This window comes from Ochotona curzoniae, unplaced genomic scaffold (assembly GCF_017591425.1).
Source record: "Ochotona curzoniae isolate NIBS_2020 unplaced genomic scaffold, NIBS_Ocur_1.0 contig_883, whole genome shotgun sequence".
In the NCBI taxonomy this organism is placed as follows: Eukaryota; Metazoa; Chordata; class Mammalia; order Lagomorpha; family Ochotonidae; genus Ochotona; species Ochotona curzoniae.
The window spans coordinates 23,373,513-23,394,132 of record NW_024466599.1 but is presented as its reverse complement, the minus strand read 5'-3'; the positions used below and the strand labels follow the sequence as shown (position 1 = coordinate 23,394,132).

The following is a 20,620-nucleotide window of genomic DNA, read 5'->3' as shown; positions in this document are numbered from 1 at the left end:
ACAGTAGTCAAAAAATGTTCAAAAATAAGTGTCTCCTTAAACAACTTAACATATAGAGCTGAAGTATTTGAGTATCAGGGATAAAAACATAGTAATGTAGAGGGTAGAGAGGACCTTTACCCTCTTCATCCCGACATGTGTACAAAGAACATCTTACCTGCCCAGAAGTTCCTAACTCTTACTGTTAGTGAACACAAAAGTAGCTATTTCCATTTTTCAGAGATAATTTCCCCCCTAGCCATATGTTTTAAAAAGGAAATGTTAAGGAGCCTAGGTAATCTAGTAAGAGAAATATCTCACCATTGGGTTACCTAGCATACTGAATTTGTTACATAGAAATACTCATTTAGTTTCTTCTACCTGTTTCTTCCTCTATGCCACAAAGGGGCAGAACCAGATCATCCTCAAGGTGACATGTAGCTTCAATATTCTCTGACTTCAAAAGATGCTGCCAGCTGCCAGAGTTGAAAACGCCACAGAATAAATAAGTCCTGGCATTTCACGCATAATGTATTATGAATAGCAAGGTTGCCCCTTGAGGATATAAATACACCTTTGTGCATCTCTTCCTGCGAGCAAGCATGTATGTTTAAGAAACTAGTCATTTATTGTCTTTTTACTGCTGTGGATGCATGCAGGAAGTCAGGCATGTTCAGTAACCAGCAGGAGTTCGGGACAATGTGAGAAAGGCACTTGAAGACCTTCCCACTGAATAAAAACATGAACCTTTCCAGAGTCAGCAGAGTACACTCAGCTTTTGCTGATGGGCAGAAATTCCCTTAAAGAATTCCATTAGCAATGTGTGACTTCCTCTTGACAGCAGGAAAAAATACCTCTTGAGATGAATACTTTTCCAAACCAGACCAGTTGACTAATAAGCAAGCTCACTAAGACCACATGAGTATTTCTTAAATTATGAAAGAGGCAGTTTTCCAGAAATATATGTACCCAGTGTTGGCACATGAAGACACTTCTCAGGGACCAGAGAGGCTTAGATTCCTTCTGCAAGGGAATCCATTTCTAGATCTTCAGCTTTCAAATGCTTCCTGTTGAACTGACTTGCCAAAGAACTCCACTGGTTTATTTTTTTCTTCTATTTCCTCCCTTCACCTATTTATAAAGCCAACGCTTACCTTTTGGCCAGCCAGGATCTTTCTACGCTGTCTAAATGCATTGTCCTGTGATGGAACATTCTCAAAGGCACTGAGAATCCCAAAAAAGGTGATAACATTGATTATTACCATAAGGAGGCCTGGTTTTGCCAACTAGGTTACATGGTAGACAATGCCCATGAACTGAATGAGCCAACTGAAAGCACCAACCTGCCACAAATGAATCTATTTCATTCATTTGATTTTTTAACTGAAAAAACATTTCAGCTTAAAATGTTCACTTTCCCCAAGTATTTTAGGATATAAGAGAGAAACAGTAACAAAGACCAATACTTGTAGAGCAATCCTGTCTGAAATATTTTGCACGAAGTGCAAGAATTGGGGATCAAATGCTAGCAAAAGAACATTTTAGCCAAACATGTTTGCGAGGCACTGCCTATATTATATACACTGCATGAAAAGATCTAAGAAGTGCCTTTCACTTAGTTTTTCCTACACTCTTGGCTGTGGAGTTTTTAGACACTATCTATGAACATCCCTCTGGATTGGCGTTCTGTGGAGAAGAACATTCTACAAAATGTTGCTTTCTCAGGGCTGCCCCAGAAGCTCATGTACGGCCCTTGTGTGGGTGTGCTTCTCTGGAAGGCTCACTGCTGCCCGAGCATCCTCTCTCTTTCTGTACAGACCTTTATAAAATGATAATCCACTCCATGTCTGCACTCACTGGAAGGAGTCTGACCACTGTGGGAACAACTCGCTTCCTTTTCACGCTTCTCTCTTCAGGGTAACATGACAAAAGAATTAGAGCCTAGAAAACATCTTGCATTCATTTCTGAATCAATGTGTGCCACACACAGAAGATGCTGCTCAAAACATACCACACACATATACCCCTATCCCTGCTGGCCTCGCAGCTCTGCCTACAGTCTCTATGCCCTACAGAAATCCCTCCTCGAAATACAGCAACAGGAATCCATCATCGGCTCTCCTCATCTCTCGTGACACAACAGCCATCTTCCCATTGATTTTCCTAGTCCCAGAGTCTAAGGTCAACAAGCTTCTAGAAAATACAACGTGTTAATGACTCACTTCAATACGGTCTTTCCTGAGGAAACCTGAGTAAAATGAACAGACATTTCCTTTTTTGAATCCTGCCCCCGTGACATAAGCAGAACAGGAGGCTATTAAAGTGTTCATGAGTAGATCCTAAAATGACCTGAAAATTTTGATAAGGTGCAGATCAAAAATTACTTCAATTCTTCCTGAAAATATTTTGCCTTAAAATGAGGACAAGAAAGGAAGGGAATGACGGGGGATGATTGGGACAGGCAAGCAGGGTTATCTTCTTCAGAATTGAATGAATGAATGAAATCTGCTCTTTCTATGCTAATTTAAAAAAAATATTGCTGTCTATTTAAACCAGGGACTGCAAAAGTTATTCTAAGAAGGTGCCCAGGACATAAAACAGCACTTTCAAATCAGTATGGTGCTTATTAATTCCCTCTGAGCCAATATTTGGAGCCAAGTGTTGTGGCACAGCAGGTAAATCCACTCCCTGATAACGTATTTCCCATACCAGAGTGCTGGTTTGAGTCCTACCACTCCTGCTTCCAATCCAGCTTCCATCTAATGTGCCTGGCAGCAGGCACTTGACAGCAACATTGCATAAGTTCCTGGCACTGATGCGGGAGACCTGGGTGAAGTTTCCAACTTCTACCTTCTGTCTGGCCCTGCCCTCCCTGGGAGAAACAGCAGATAAAAGATCCATCTGTGTATCTATCTTTCTTTCTTTTTTTCCATTCTATCTTTCTAGTAGAAAACAATTGAATAAGCAAGTTTTAAAAAACTAAGATTTGGCTTCACATTGAAGTACCCCAGCATTTGTGGGATTAAGAAACTAAATACAGCAGGACATCACAATGAATCGCTGAGAATCTAAACCAAAGAATGGTAGGTGTTTGTGAGAGTGTTGATCTGAGTTCTCCAGTCTGGCTGAGAGACTATCACTTCCCAAACACCGAGCTAGAACAACGTATTCTAAGGTTCATCTTTATACTCACACTTCTCTCATGTATTTTTCCTATTCCTACCAGAGGGAAATAAGCATAACAATTCCTCTATAGTAATGGAAATAAAGGGAATTTGGGGGTGGGGCGGGGAACCATAATTGAAAAGGAATGCTGCATAAATAGAGAAATCAAAGAACTTGATGAAAGATGGGGGAAAGGCAGTGAAAAGATTTTAGTGAAAATATCAGTGGCTATTATTCCACCAGCCAGAATCCTGAACGCTGAAATCGTACAGGCCATATTCTACTGAATGAAAGAACACATACTGCATGACTTGCAAGTTCAGAAAGACAATACCAATCTGTGTCCCTAAGACAGTACTGATTATTCCTGGAAAAGAAAGAAAAGCTTGCAAAAGAACAAAGCAAGGAGTTGCAGGGTGCAGGTAATACCCCATTTCTTGAGCTGATAGGTACACAGCGTTTACTTTGCGAGCTGTTTATTCATGTAACTGTATTCCCTATCACTTGTGCACTGCTCAATACGTATGTGACCCTGCAGGAAGCTGACTTAAAATCTAACTACTATGTCTGACACACCGGCCTAGGGGCTAAACTCTTTGCCATGCATGTGCAAGGATCCTATATAGATGCTGGTTCATGTCCCGGCTGCTCCAGTTCCCATCCACCTCCCTGCTTGTGGCGTGAGAGAGCAGCGGAGGATGGCCCAAGGCCTCAGGACCCTGCACCTACATGGGAGACCCAGAGGAAGCTCTTGGCTCCTGGTTCCCAATCAGTTCAGTGCCAGCCACTGGGACTACTTGGAGAATGAAACAGAGAATCTTTCTGTCTCTCCTTCTCTCTGTAGATCTGCCTTTCCCATAGAATTAAATCAATCTTTTAAAAAAACAGTACTAATGTCTAATTTTAAGAATTATGGGTTATTTCCTCCATTATTTTTTCCATATTAGTCTCAAGTTGAGATGCACAATGACCTCACAATAATGAAAATTAAAAACTTTTTTTTCTAGAGCAAAATGCGTCCTGACATACTAAGTTAGTATGAAGTTTCAGTGGAGCAGACTGATGCCAGCAGCTCAGGGGCAGACATTTGGGCAGCATTTAAATATCCTACTTCAGATCCTCCACACTCCCTATGGGAATGCCTGATCAATTCCCAGCTCCATCACTTCCGTTCTGGTTTCCTGCTAATGCTTGCTCTGGGAGAAGATGATGGTCAGGAACTTGGGTGACTGTCACTCATGTGGGAGGCTTACATTCAGTTGCTGGCTTCAAGCTGACCTGGCTCTAAATGTTGAGGACATCTGGGGAGAGAGTCACCAGTTTTAAGATCTCTATGTCAATGAAATTCATCTCCTAAAGTGAAACTTATGATTAGTAAAACTTTTAAAACACTGAAAAAGTGGTTCTACTAAACAGGCATTCAATACAAACTAGCAAAACAACTAAACACAAAAGGTGGCAGGCAACGATAAACAAAAAGATAACTCTAATATTAGCCAAGGAGAAATCACCAAGTGGAAGTTTTTGTTAAATTGTTAGGAAAAGCTAAGGGACTAAAAGGAATAAAAATAAGCTTCAGATTCAAAATGAGCCTGCAAACTTGGTTAAAAATCCTAATTCTTGCTTGCTATGAGAACTCTTGAAGTTAGTGATTTAAACAAGAATATTCTCCAGATGCAAATAACTTATGAAACAGCTTCACAAAGATTCTTTTAAAAAATTTTACCCTGTTATAAAATGAATACTTCTTAAGAAAAATAAAATACAAAACAGGAACAGAGAGTTGGTGAAAACCTTGGAAATGGAAAACATTCTTAGAAATGTCACAGATGGGAAAAGGAGAGCAAGAATTAGAAAACTGGAAAACTGAATTGATACATTCATTCAAAATTTCACAACAAGAGGCAAGAAAATTAAAAAACAAAAGATTTTTAGAGGGACTTGAAAAATGAACAGACATTTCCAAAAGAACAAATTCTAATGGCTAAAAGACATACAAAAAATTCCCAGGCTCCCTAGCCAACAGAGAAATACAAATAAAAACCATGTTGAGGTTCCACCTAATTCCAGTGAGATCGGCCTACATTCAGAACTCTATTAACAACACCTGCTGGCATGGATGTGGGGAGAAAGGTACCATCCTTCACTGCTGGTCAGAGTGTAACCTAGTATAACCACCACGGAAGCCAATAGGGAAAGTGCTAAGACATCTGAGCATTGTTCAGCCATATGATCCAGCTATCCCACTGCTGGGAATATATCCAAAGGAAATGAAATCTGCATATGAGAAAATGACATGTGCTCTTACATTTATAGCAACACAATCTACGTTAGCAAAAACATGGAAACAACCCAGATGCCCATTAGAAGAGAAGTGGATAAAGAAACTGTGATACATCTACACTACGGATTACTACTCAGCCAATAAAGAGAATGAAATTCTACCGTTTGCAACAAAGGTAAACATGAACGCACATACAGTCATCTAGAGGAAGAGCATAATAGACTGTCATATCAAAATGCGAAGATACAAAAAGCACTATGCATCTCAACTTCTAAATCAACGATGGATTCCCAATGAAATCTAAATATATCGTGACAGCAGAATGCTGGACTTCATACTATTCTGTATACCTAAAATACCAGGATACACTTGAATAGCAGAAGGATGGATTTATGCTTGTTTTTGAAGGATTATACTATTGTAATAATACAGAGAAAATTAGTGGGACGGATTTGGCAAGGGAGGGAGGGCGAAAGCACAGAGCGTACAAAAATGTGCCATGAAATAAAGAGAGACACGAAAAATAGATAAGCTCCAACGCTTGTCTGACAAAAGCCTTAGCATGAAAGCATGATGAAGAAGCAATACAGAAAGCTTCATATTTAAGCACTTCCCAATTTTCGGGATGTGTGAGCTTTCATAATGCACTGTACAGAGTAAAATAAAGATCGATCTAAATATACACACAGCATGATAAAACTACAAAGCAGAGAACTAACAGAGAACCTTAAAGAGGAACAAATTGTCTGCAAAGGCAGAAGTATCAAGAAGACAGAAGTGATAAACTGTTGCCAAAGTACCTTAGGAAAACCGTCAACCCACTCTCATAGAATAAGTGAGAAATAAGCGTATTTTTATACACACATAATATATACCGAACTGCTAAGGAATATGACCTCAAAATATACATTTAATGAATACACTCGGCTAATTTTGAATTTCAAGTGAATAAATACTTTTTGGTGTAACTATGCTTCTAATCATTTTTGTTTATCTGAAATGCAAATTTAATTGGATACCTTGCATTTTGTCTGGAAAAATCCTCCTCAAAAGAAAACATAAATGCGGAAAGAACGCACAGGATAACAAGAAATAACGCTGAATTCCAAAACGGACAAAATGCCACAAAATTACCTACACGGGAGGAAAACATCCTGTATCTCCATTAACCATGCCTTTGATAATAAATGTAAAATGATGGCTTGTGTAAAGACAAATTCATGTTCTTTCAAATATATAACAGCTTGCCATGCTGGTCTTCGGGTATTTCCATTGATAAGATGGTTAAACCAGTGAAGTGTCTTTGAACTGTCTTCTCAATCAGGGCCTGACTTTGGGTTTCCTTTTCCAATATTATGGTGAGTAAAAAAAAAACCTACCCTTGCCTCGATACATGATTGGGTTCTATTAATACCCGCCCCCCAGTCCCTCTACAAAATGATGTCGCATCACTATGACTTACCTTTAGCAAAATTACCATGAGGTTGGTTTAGCCAGAACTCCCTTTTATTCTGGTGAATCTTCGGAGGAATTTCCCACTCTGGGCAAATCACCCTTACCCTTGGATGTAAATTCAACTTTGCTTGATTGCATTCAGAGTTGAAATCCATTTCTCTCCTGAACAGAAGAGTCCCTATTGCAAAAATCTTCCCAAATATAGCCTACCTTACCATTCTTTAACAAATGCCATGAATAATATCTTTCCCTAAGCACCATACTGAAAGAGTATAAATCCAGTAAATGTTTTCCCAGAATGTATCAAAGTCCTTAATAATCTGCATTCACATGGTACACATAACTAGCCTTAAAATTCTTGCCTTACCGTTCTCAATCACTTCATCTCACCCTCTCCGTCTGCTTTAGCACAGCCCTACGCTGCAGATCACAGCCTGCTCTAGTCTGCAGGGCTTTCCTGAGACACCTCCCTTTGCTTTCCCGCATGTTTCCAGGTGTCTCAAAGCACACATAGGCCAGGCTTCCTCTACCCACTCATCACATTGCAGGTCACACTCCATAATGTTTGTACTCATCCTTAAGGGGTCTGAAATACAAGCTGCATTCTAGACCACTCTTCATAACCAAACAGCTGGTGTACCACACTTTTGCGGAACACTGATCAAGAATAGCAGAGCTATGCCTGGAAAAAAACGTGCATTATCTTTTATTTTATTTTTCCTCAAAAAAAAAAATATCTGGTTGGGGAACTTTCTTCCTAAAAGGGAAAGCAAAATTTGTTAATGAATACAATCAAACTTTGCTAATGAGGGCCCGATGTGATAGTCTAATGGCTAAATGCCTTGCCTCGCATGTGCCAGGGATCCCACATGGGTGCTGGTTCGTTTCTCGGCTGTTCCACTTCCCATCCAGCTTCCTGCTTGTGGCCTGGGAAAGCAGTAGGGCTCGGCCCAAGACTTCGGGACTTTGACCTCTCATTGAGGACCTGAGGAAGCTCTTAGCTCGTGGCTCCGGATTGGGTTAGTTCTGACCGTTGTGGCCACTTGGAGAATCAATTGGTGGGTGAAAGATCTTCCTCCTATCTCTTTTGTTTTGTATATCTGCCTTTCCAATAAAAACATAAAAAAATAAATCTTTTAAAAATTTCTCTAAGGACTATTATTGTGCCCTAAGATGTCTGTTCTGCAGATTAATTTCATTAAAGCAGAACAACCAGTGTAATAAAATGACACCAAAAGAAAGCTATGTGGACAGTTCTTTCATATCTCCTCTAAAAGGCTACACTGGGAGACTGATTAAAACAAATTGCATCCTGCTGACTCAAACTGATTTAATCACACTAAATTCTAAGGGCAGGAACAATGTCTTATTCATTATTCATCACATTTTCAGTTTATAGCTTCAGAGTGCACCAACCACTAATGTTTGTAGATTATTGAACCATTTTAAAAGTTTTTGAGATTCTTTTGTATGAAAAAGAATAAACATGTTATGGGTTTAAAAAAAAGTAGCTATCTCCTAGTTACTTACATATTTTGTCAAAGTGCTAGGCAAGCAGCATAAATGTAGAAAATATTAATTTTCTATCTACAACTGGCAAGTGAGTTTTAGTATGCTGAAAAAGGACTTTTCTTTTAATAAGACTTCACTGAACAAACAGTAAGTGCTTTCAGAATAAAGTTCCATTTTTACAACTTACTTCTCTAACATTCTCAGAATACACTTGTCTCATGGGAAAGTGATTCCGAGGCAGAGGATGCAAAGGCACGAAGGTTTAAGCTTCGAGGAAAACCAACATGAAAGCAGAGCTTTTATTTTCGCTTCTACAAAGTATTATTTCATTTAACTCTAGTTCTGCATCCATGCTTTAGCATAATAATCCAATGACAAATCTCATTTTAGATTCACCAGGAAATATTATGTTTCTTGTTATGATAAATGAAGCAAATTGTAACAATTCCATGCTGTTGAGGTGAGTGGGGAAGGTTTTAGAGCTCCATGTGTGTATACGTAATAAATCATTCCTTTGAAAAGATAATTGCAGTGCCAGAAGAGAAGGGAAAAAGAAACCCAACTCAGAGGGCAATTATCTGCAAGCTCCTCAAATTAACTAGTGCACAGTTGATCCTTTGTTACTGAGCTCACACTGGTAAAAGTTGCTTCAGGACATCAGTTGACTTGGTTAAAGGAAATGATTCGAGTTATTAATCACTAATTTTAAATGGACTTTGTAAACAAAATGGTAGGTTGGAAGAACAACGCAGGATGCACAAGTAACCAGATATCTAATGGGTTCCTTTTGAAAAATGTTAGGATTGCAAAATTTAAAAGCTTCACGGCTATAGGGAAACTGAGTCATCCACAGGCAATAGGAGAGCCTCATTTCATGTACTGATCAATAATCTCAGAAAGGAAATGAAATCAAGCTCTTCTCTCAAAAGTAATTCTCCTATTTCACTAAATAAAATCCTATTATCTTATGAGTCAAATGTCTCTGTAGTGTATTTAGCATTTACCTTCTGAAAGCACCATGAAATAGAATTTTCTGTGACTTTTCAAGTCACAATCCTTGCCAAAAACAAGCCTAGCAACGCTGTGTAGACACCCCCCGGAGACCACCGTGAGCCAGGACTTGCTGTTACTGTCTGTCAGTGCAAGTGACTGAAGCAGAAGTGTCTAATACACTCTGCAGGAACAGAGCTCACGGAATAGAACTCACCCAGCCCAATACAGAAAAATACAATTATCTGAAGAGCTGACTGTTTTATTTTGCTAAGTGAGATAAGAAGTGATTATTTGGAAATTTTCACTTCCATTTCTGAAGCAGCATTTTTATGAATAGAAACCTTACAGTGAAATGAATATAAGAGGTAACCATCCTTTTTAATTAAAGGTAATATTGCATATTTTGATTTGTTCTCATAAAACATTACTTCTGTATCTAATTGGCTAGCCTTTGTATCAGTAATGCCTTACAAATATGTGTGTGAGACATATATATGTATAAATATATATGCTGCAGAGGACACCTGGTACCACAGCAGAGGAAGAAGGGGAGAACAAATTGGTCAACTAGCCCAGCCAATTGTTGGCAGCAAATGTCTGTGAATGGAGACTGTAAGGTGGACTACGTCAGCCAATGGATCTTGGAAGGATTTCCTCATCCTTGGATCGGTGAGATCAACAGCATTTCAGATCAAAACCATGTGAGCAGAACCCTTGGAGCATGCTCCACATTGGGGATCCTGGGATGACGTTGGGTGGCCATGCCCCATCCCCGGGCTCTGAGGCAATTGGGAAGCCTGGTATGGACTCTCCCCTTATTCCTCCCATCCCCTAGATACAGGAAATAGAAAAATGAAATTTAGAAACAATGGTCTCACCCACTTTCCCCTAATCCTTAACCCTCCCCACATTAGTCAACTATGTAAACATCAACAAATTAAAATTTAAAAAGAGTGACATCAACAACCTAAGTATGTACGAAAAAGAAATCTGAAAATAGTAGCAAGCTAGAAGAAAAGGAGGCAGAATAAAAGGAAATAAACAGCAGAAATTAGAACATAGAAACAAAGCCAAAATTTAACTCTTTTTTTAAAAGTCCCTAATCAGGAAAAACTAAGGCGTAAATAATAAATAGCACAACTGAAAGGCTGCATATTCACAGGATCTTTACAAATAGTTCTTAAATTACTCCAAGTACTCTAACGTTAGAAAGGAGTAACACCATGAAACACTCTAAAAGATTACTTATCTAAAAGATAGCATCTTCTGGCTTCAAAGAGCTACGGAAGGTACAAGTGATCAACAACTAGATGTGAATCACACCAAGGAACACCTGTATATTCTCCACTATGTTCATATTAAGAAACTAGAGTGTCAGATATTCCGCACTACACCCTACCAATTAGCCATGCAGCACTAGAGCAGTAAAGAATAAGGATCCTCTGCCTCTCCTCAACCATGATGGAGCAAATAATGCATCTAATCACAGGGACACACCAAGAACCTATCTGGGAGCTACCCCGTGTGCAGCAAGCTGGGTCATCACTTCATATGCAAAGCCTTTGGCCCTGCGGACTGAGTGAAGTGATAACATCATAGGACCAGAATGTACTTCTAGGGGCTTCTAACCATCTATGCTATTCAGCATGGACATGATCAGTAGTCCCTGGTCTATGGTTCCTAATTATCTGTCAGATTACCTTTCTGAGCCAGAAGCTCAGTAATTTATGAAGACATTGTAGAACTGAGTTGGGAAACTCTAGGCACTGAAAAGGCTAGATGCGATTGCTATTAGTATGCCTCCTTATAACATCATCTCACTGACACTGGCTTTTGAAGAAACTAATTGCAAACCTTATTTTGCAGGACAGCTGATACAAGTCATGGTTACAAAGCTCTCAGTACACACCTCTGTAATCTGCACTGCAATCTGCACTTCGCATGGCTAAATTCACCCATGTTTCCAAGCTCTTCACAGACTTGAGCAACCATATTAACCAAAAACAACAAACGCTGGACATTCTACTCCCAAATTCAGTCCAATATGCACAAGAACAAGGTTAGTACTTCCACTGCCTTGCTCATTTTATTCTTATGAATGCATACAGCAAATGTGCTCTTTTCGTTTAGGTTTTTATCAAAATCTCCGACACTATAGTGTTTTATACAGAATATACTTAACCATTAATTCATTTGCTTAATGTAGTGATTCACTGTCCCATCTGAATTTAATTCAGTCATATATTAAATTCTACTGACTGAAAAATAAGTTAGCATTCTCATGTTACTATTTCTAGATATTTCTAGATAGTGTTGAGCACCCTCTCCTTGACCCATTAAATCTAACTTTCCCAGCATTCTGCATGCACAACGAGGACTTATACTATTGTTCAGTCCATTTTTTAAAGACATTGCATATCTTTGTGCATTTAAAGGAAAATTCTTTAGTACAATAAAAACCATGCATAAGTTATATAGATGCACAATGGGGTAGATAATCCACTTGAGAAAATTCTTAGGTAGTGAAAAATACTCCATTGCCATGAATTGTAACAGTGCCTTCACCTGTCTTCTGTAATACAATCTTCATATTTCCTAGCCAGTACATACAAATTAGTCAAGCATACAGGGCTTGAGGTTCCTCATTCACAAAGTACAGACATGTTTTAGAAGCTTCCCTCACTTGGACAACTCGGTGGGACTATTCAAGGTAAACTGAGCAAAAGTGCTTAGGGCATTTCGTCTCTAGATTCATGGCTTTGCCTAGTGCCTAAGGAAAGGGTATTTAGTCCGATATTTAATACTCTGATTTTTGACATGAGCTGCAATACTTTGAGGAATGTGAAAAATGGAACTTCATTTCACCAAAGAAATAGAGCCAAGAGGGGTACACTAGGAGGCTTTAGAACATTTACAAGAAATCTGAACTGTTTTTAATTCCAGTTTCCCATGAACTTTCAAAATCCCTCATGTGAGTGTGTGTACCCTGCATGGGTATGAGGCTCCACACATGGAGACTGCAGGGTACTCTCTAACATGACCCTAACTTTTGCGAATTTATCACAAATTAATAGAAGAGGAAAGTTTTCCAAAGTTTCAATGCTACTGAAGTAAATTCCTGTATTTCCTCAGCTGAACAGAGCAAGCAGGAGGTATTACATGCTGGGCTAAAGATCAGCACATAACAAAGTAACTCAAGTTTCTAAAAACCAAAACAACCATTGTGGCCCCAGTCATCAACTCTGTCACACTTACCTTGACAAAAGGTATTGTTCACTCTCTTAAAACCTTGTAGGCATTCGATCATTTGACTATATCCGTGATAAGCTGTAAGGAAAAGAAAAATAACTATTGGTTACAAGATTTGTTTAACTTTGTAAATTGTTAAACCACTGTGCATGTGGTAGCTGAAGCCACCCAAGGCATCAGGGGCCTCATTCTCCAAAATCAATGTATATCTGCACAATTTTTTTCACGTTGTTTTTCAATGTACTTCAAATTTTTCATTCCAGTCTAAAAAGGTTGTAAGCTTTTATGATGTTAACTGCAATGATTATAAATTATAGTTTTAGTGTTTTTCCAGAGAGTGATTAAATATTTTTATCTCAAAAACTCTGTTTTTCCCCTCAACAATTTGCTTTGGAGGTTTGGGTTTTTCTGTCCAGTCTAGGCAGACTGACCACATGTTCTGGTCTGTCTGGGACAGTGTCAGGTTATTTTTGTTGTTCTGGAAAAGTTAAGTAACAGCATGTTACTTTCAAAAGTTCCTCAGCTTAAACAATAAAAAGTAGGTTTGCCTTAACTATAGATCAGATGTTCTAACTATGATTTTGAGTACTGCAACTGTGAGAAGGATGGGCAGCTGACGAAGCAAAGGGGCTCTAAGAAGGGTTGATGTGGTCAGAGATGTGATGACTTTGAAAACTTCAAGACCACTGATCCCATAGTTGACAACTTATGAACAAAGCCTTACTCACCGAGAGTCTGATACACTAAACTTGAGCAGCCACAGGGCTCAATGAATATGGTGTAAACTTTGAGATCGGGTAGACACACATTCCAATGTTGCTATTTCCATCAATAGCTCTGCAACCTGGGGAAGCAGACTTCCTGAGTATCTAACTGAAATTTCACATGATGAAGACATTCCCAACTATTGAGCAAGCAAAGTTGTGTTGAGTTTCAATGATAATTTATACACACACAACACGAATGCTACAGTGCCTGATGCTAAGTACTCTTCAGTACTCTGCAGTAATATAGAAAACAGGCTGGAATCAAGAATAGGGTAGATGGAGTACTGAAAAACACCAATATAGGAGTGAAATTTAAAAGTTCAAAGTAAACCTGGCAACCTTATTTTGAAAAAAAAAAATAAAAGCATTTTGTACTCCAATCCACTCTTTATCTGTCACCCCTAACGGAACTGGGTACCAAGTTGCCCTCTTAACTCTTCTTCCTTTCTTTCCTGCATGAAATAAGTATTTCAAAAAGTTCATGAAAACGACAATAAATGGTAAGTTTATCTTGGTGCAAAAGCATTTTTAAAACCACTTAGGTCTTCAAAAAAAGCTCATGCAAATCGTATATTATGAAAAAAAAACCTGCATGGATCTCAAATTTTGTGGCATCAAAATCAATACCTTCTAATTTCATTTGTTTCCATGAACTTTGTGAATACCATTGTTTCCTCCCATCTGCCTTCAGATCCTTTGAGATGTCTATAGCAGAAGATGAAGCATCTGGCACAGCAAACACTTTATAGGAGAGATTCAGGCAAATCAGAGTTCTCCTCACCTTCGAATTCCACGCTAATCTTCTTCAAAAAAAATATTTCTAGGACAAGTGACTTGTTCATGTTAGGCACACTTCTAGTAGATCACACACTATTTTATGAAATCAATTGCAGATTTAAAATTAAGTCTTTACAGCAGAAATGATCAACACTGAAAGTTCTGTGTGAGGCTAAACAAAACTGTGAACATTGAACACAATCCACCTGGAAATTGAAGTTTGAACTGCTTTAAGTGAGCAAAAATAAGGCATGGAACACAATACCACCACAGCAGCTAAAGCCAAGTAAGGTCTACTCTTTTCCAAAATGAACGTGATTTAGAGAGAAATACCAGTCAAAGAAAGTATAGATGACATGGGACGAATGCGACCCTGTGTGTGTGTCTTAACAGCGAGTCACAAAGGCCTCCAGCAGGCCCGGCGTGGTGGCGCAGTGGTTAAGGTCCTTGCCTTGCACGCCTGGGATCCCATGTGGGCACCAGTTCTAATCCTGGCAGCCCCGCTTCCCATCCAGCTCCCTGCCTGTGGCCTGAGAAAGCAGTCGAGGACGGCCCAAATCTCTGGAAGAAGCTCCTGGCTTCGGATTGGCATAGCATCAGCCGTTGTGCTCACTTGGGGAGTGAGTCATCAGACGGAAGATCTTCCTCTCTGTCTCTCCTCTCTGTATATCTGCCTTTCCAATAAAAATTAAAAAATAAAATAAATCTTAAAAAAAAACCAAAAGTCTCCAGCAGCATAAATGTCCAAATGTCAGTAGTTTACTTCACTGATAATCCCATAGGCTCTGTTGAAGTCAAACCAGTTTCTTCAATTTCTAGACCTTCTAGGAACTGCCATCTGAATTATTTCCATCAACATGGAGCTCAGAGTCATAGCTACTCTGAATTGTCCCATCCAATTTAGACCACTAGAAAGACACCCTAATGGCTATCATTTTCTTGCTACTTTTGGATTTAGGAAAGAGGGCAAAGAGGAGCTACTGAACAAGACACCCAAAGGAAGGGATGGGGTGGTCAAGATAGATCCTTGCACATCCCAGAATCCCATATGGGCACTGGATCTAATCCGAGCGGTCCCATTTCCCACCCAACTCCCTGCTTGTGGTCTTGGAAAGCAAACAAAGATGGGCGACTCATTCCTGCATGGGAGACTCGGAAAAGGTTCCTGGATCCTGGCTTCAGATCAGCTCAGCACAGTTCCAGCGGTTGCAGCCACTTGGGGAGTGAATCATCAGAGGGAAAATCTTCCTCTCTGTCTCTTCTTCTGTAACTGACTTTCCAATAAAAATAAATAAATCTTTCTTTAAAAGAAACAAAAATACGGACGACAGAAGTATGGGAGAAGCTGAACTTCAGGATCCAATGTGTCTTATTATCGGTCCCTAGACACAAGATCAAGAAACACATCATTCTCTCCACAATAGCACTACAGATGGATATGAAACTCAAAGAAAAGAGCTCAAGGCTTTTCTCAGCATTTCAAATATAGATTGCTGTTTAATCAACTGTGAAATGCAATAGCAAATAGAGTTGGGAGTCAAACTTGAATCTGCCTAGTTTCAAGGACCAGGTTTTTTAAGTCCTAATAAAGGCACCCTAAGAAACCCTTTAGCCAGGTTGCTGATGTTACTTCCAGGCACACGGATCTTCCAACAAGGACGGACAATCACTCACTGCACATGATCATCAGATTAGCTTAGAGTATCTACTTGGAACATCCTTTAAATACCTCACTTATGTCTTTAATATGTGAATATTTTCCTAAAGAACTTAGGAATCAGTAACACCAGTGAGCATTTACATAAACCAGTCCACTGAAAGAAGAACAGAATAGCATCAAAAAGACACATAAAATTGGCTATGGAAATTTACAGAAACAAAAATCTTATGCTAATAGCATGAATTTTATTGCTCACAAGAAAAACAGAATATCACTCTAGCTTAAAAATATAGCACACATATTTTTAAGCAAAAGGGATACCAACAGGGAGGCAAGTTAAATAACTAGCATTGTTGCTAATGAAACTGGGTCATCATCAAGAAATTAAAGCATGTGTGATTGGGCACATATTTGTAGCCACTTAAAAATATACTCTCATAAAATGTTTATTGTGTAAAGCTCCAACTGTTTCATAAAAATTCTTAAATTATGATTTAATACACACTCACAATATCTACCTATTTTCAGTATCAAGCAATATAAAGCAATGATTGAGAAAAATATCACCTGTTCTCTCAGCAAAATATGATTGCTAAATGTAACAAAGGTCAATTTAAAACACTTTCTAGGAAGTATTTATTTTTTTTCTCCATCTTTATTTGAAAGGCAGAAAATAATATCCCACACACTGGTTTACTCTTGTTTTTTAAAGGTTTATTTTTATTGCAAAGTCAGATATACAGAGAGGAGGAGAGATAGAGAGGAAGATCTTTCGTCCGATGATTCACTCCCCAAGTGGCCACAACGGCTAGAGCTGAACCAATCCGAAGCCAGGAACCAGGAACTTCCTCCAGGTCTCCCATGCAGGTATAGGGTCCCAAAGCTTTGGGCCATCCTCGACTGCTTTCCCAAGCCACAAGCCGGGAGCTGGATGGGAAATGGAGCTGTCAGGATTAGAACTAGTGCCCACACGGGATCCCAGCATGTTCAAGGCGAGGACTTGACCAGCTAGGCCACCACACTGGGACCGGTTAACTCTTTGAATGCCCACAAGAGCCACGGTTGGGCCTGGACAAAGACAGGAGCCTATAGTACCATCTAGGACTTCAATATGAGTGGTAGGCAACCAAGGGCTTGAGTCATCATCTGCAGCCACATCAGCAGGAAATTGGGTAGGAAGTGGAGGAGTTGGGTTTTAGACCCAGGCACTCTGATTTTAACTTATCTTTCAGGGGTCAGCACAATGGCTCAACTAATCCTCCACCTGCAACTGCCAGTATCCCATATATACACCGGTTCTTGTACCAGCTGCTCCATTTCCAATTCTGCTCCCTAATGAGGGCCTAGGAAAGCAGTGGAGATGGCGCAAAGCCTTGGGACTCTGCACCCACATTGGAGACCAGGAGGATGCGCCTGGCTTCTGGATTCAGATCTGCTCAGTTTCGGTCATTGCAGGGGTTTGGAGAAGGAACCAGTGGATGAAAGACATTTCTCTGTCTCCCCTTCTCTCTGTACATCTGCCTTTCCAATAAAAATGAATAAATCTTTACAACTAGTTTAAAAAAACCTTTTATTTCAGTGAAATTTGAAACCTGTACTAAAAACTATGAGTAATGAAAACCTCATTTAAATAATTTATCCATTTAAATTTATCCATTTAAATAGCAGCACTAACATTTTATGGAGTTCAAAACATTTACCATTGTATCTTTCCCTGAGACCAAACTTTTTTAGCTTACCACCTGTTAAAACACAATTTTTCCTTCATTAATAATCAAACAGGAAAGTGAGCTGATAAATGTGCTAATTTAAAAAAATCAATATGAAAACTTGAACAGATTAACTTTCAAAGTTTCTGGAGAGGCCATATGCATTAGGCATAACCGTAAAATGTTCTAGAATTGAGTACAAGGTGTCTTTGAAAGTCTAATAGTGCCCATTATTAAAGGAGTAATCACAAGAAAACAGACACGCTACATTAGTCTGCAAAGCAATGATGAAACATCACTTACATGGTTTCTTGGGGCATTTCTGGCATTTGTGAAAGCCCCAGGAGGTTCCCACAGTTCCACAGCAGTCCTCTTGCTTTGAAAGGCCAGGAAGAGCTTTGCCACACTGCAATGATGAGGTGTGAAATAAGCAGGTTAATTGAGGGCAGGGTGCTCAGGTCCAGAGCACTGCTGTGTTTCACAAGGCACATTATAAAACCGTCCCCTTGTTAGTGACACAATTAGAGAGGGGAGAACCGAGGAAACTTAGCAACAAAATGCCAGAACAGATGAAATGCAGCACTGAAATGAACACAGACATTTCCAATTAACAGTGGCCTTTGCATTTTTAGTTTTATGAAAACCTGTAACTGCTCAGAGTACTGTAGAGAACTCAAGTTTCTATTGTCTCTGTTGTTGTTGTTATTCTTGGTAAGATGATCATAATTTCAATGATGAATTACACATTTTAAATTTTACTTGCAACTGTTTAAATATGCAAGACAGGGGCTCCAGGCAGTTAAGCATTTGACCCACAAAGGTCAGCCCATCTAGGAAGGTGCTGGCAGGGTGCAGTCCGACCACGCGGAGCAGGTATCAGAATGAGTACTCGAACAGCACTGCTGTGAACACTGAAAACCAAGGAAGTGTCCAGATCCAAAGCGAGGGGTAGGAAACAAAAACTCAACCAACTCAATGGAGTGGTGAAGAGCCTAGAAAAGCAGATCTTTCTCTGTGTCCAGTCCAAAGCTCAAGTGGTAGGGAAGGCCACATCAGCCTCCATTTCTACCATGTAGGCTACGTCTAAACTCACACATCTTCATCTTGTGCACAAGTATAGCACATGTCTTCTTATGCCTTACCCTCTCCAATATCTCCCAAATGATTTTCAGTCATTTTCAAAACAAACATGATGGATCACAGTATTCTGCTAACTCTTCAGTAACTCTCCATCCCTAACAGGACACATAACCCTTTCTAGTCCCATGGTGGGGCCACCTCTTTCCCTCTCCACCTCTCTACTGTCTTCCTTAAGCACATCATTGTATTCATCTTTCTCAAGGGGTTGTCTTTCCCTAGGATGTCACTTCCTTTCTTTTCTCCCCAGTCTTTACTCATCCCACCAAAAGCAGCTTGAAGAATGGTCACTATGAAGCCTCCTCTGTCTCCTTGGCTTCAGAGAGCTCCCTGCTTCTCTCCATTCCTCAGCACTTTCTGCTCAGTTCCTTTGCCCCTGCTTTGCATTCTAACTGGATACATGTAGATGTTATTTTTATATGCCAGCACACGGTACATATTCCAAATGCTCAGTTAAGCATGGCAGGAATGAACCAAAGAAGGAACAAACTGCCTAAGGATCAAACTAGTTTTTGTCCATGAAGGCCAGTGGTAGCTATGTGAAAACCAATGCAAGATAACACATGAGCACAGGCTAGTAAACAGAATGTGAGGACTAAGTCAGTGGTGACCCTGAGAAGGGCCAGGGATAAGACACTACTCACCCCTCGGGCTTCCCTAGGTATGCAGCATTCTGGTCAAGGTTCTAAGTGACAACATAAGTAAAACAAAAACACACCACAGAAGGCCCAGCTCAGTCAATATAGCTCTAATCATGCCACAGCTTTGAAGTCCTCAGGAATTTTAAGAGAATGTTATGTGCTGTCCAACAGAAGCTTGTAATTGGGATTCAGGAGGTAAAGATGCCTGGGATTGAATTCCAGCTCTAGGACTTCTTACACAGTTTATCTTAAGCGAGTTGTCTCATCTGTAACCCAGGGTACCTACAAGTATCTTTCCCATAAGGCCAGGAATAATGAAAGGGAAGATGGATGTCCAATTGTGAGCATTATACCCAACACATGGAGATGTTTGGTTAATACCACTACGACATTCATCACTACAGATAAGAGCTCCCTGTTTCACATGTCCATTTGTTAACTCTTCTGCTTATCAGATTTCCCAAGTACAGAAACACATATGGCCAGAGCAGACTGTGGGTGCTCCATCCATCAAACAGGCTATTCTGATTGCCCACTGAAGAGCACAAGACACCACAGGAAATGGCTAAGACATTAATAGCTCTGACATTGAAGTTAGCCTGCAGATATTTCAAGTTAGGTAGAAGTAGGCATACAAAAAGTAAATGTGTTTCTTTGTTTTGTTTTGCTTAGGTCAACTTGAATGGCTGTCATCTGGGAAAGACACAAAAAAGCTTTAGTATATATTAGTGAGGCCCTAAACCCAGCATAGTCCACCTGCCTGGTCTCTAACTCCTACAGACACATGGCACATTTTCTACAAGAGAGGAAGAAATGTGCCCTGCCAAACAACCTATTGTATGAATGTTTCCTGAGTAACCCAACGCCCACACTTGGGAGTGTCTGCAGACAGAGCTCTCAGCTAGGTATGAGCCCTTCTGGTTATGTGGGTAGGTCCCCAGGCTGACCAGGACCACTGGACAGCAGCTTCAGCCATGAGGGAAAGACCGAGGGAAAATGCTTTTAAGAGACAGGTAGTCAAAGACATGGACATAAGCACACACGCAGAGGAAAGAGACAGTGTCACTAATAGAACAAACAAGAAGCCATAAGAAGCAAGGCAGGTGTTCTGTGCTGGCTTCAGGAAGTTCTTGGGTTATGCTAAACCACAGAAGACTTGAACCTGAACCACAGAGGACAGAAAGAAGAAGCAGAAACAAAGATCTGGGCATAAGACTGGCACCAAAATGATCATGTTGAAGGCACAAAGGTCTCCACTGTTACAGCCTGGCTGCCAAGGTGCACTTCATGTT

The 20,620-nt window shown here is 39.9% G+C and overlaps 1 protein-coding gene across 10 annotated transcripts in view; it reads right to left on the bottom strand.

Annotated features, from left to right (window-relative positions):
- LTBP1 (latent transforming growth factor beta binding protein 1) overlaps positions 1-20,620 on the bottom strand; it is a 396,687-nt gene that overhangs the window by 135,673 nt on the left and 240,394 nt on the right. For all 10 annotated transcript variants that reach the window (XM_040993049.1, XM_040993050.1, XM_040993058.1 and 7 more), the window contains 2 exons: positions 17,854-17,956; positions 12,644-12,715 (listed from right to left, as the gene is read on the bottom strand). In XM_040993049.1, coding sequence (XP_040848983.1) covers positions 12,644-12,715; positions 17,854-17,956 — 175 coding nt within the window. The remainder of the gene's footprint in view (positions 1-12,643; positions 12,716-17,853; positions 17,957-20,620) is intronic.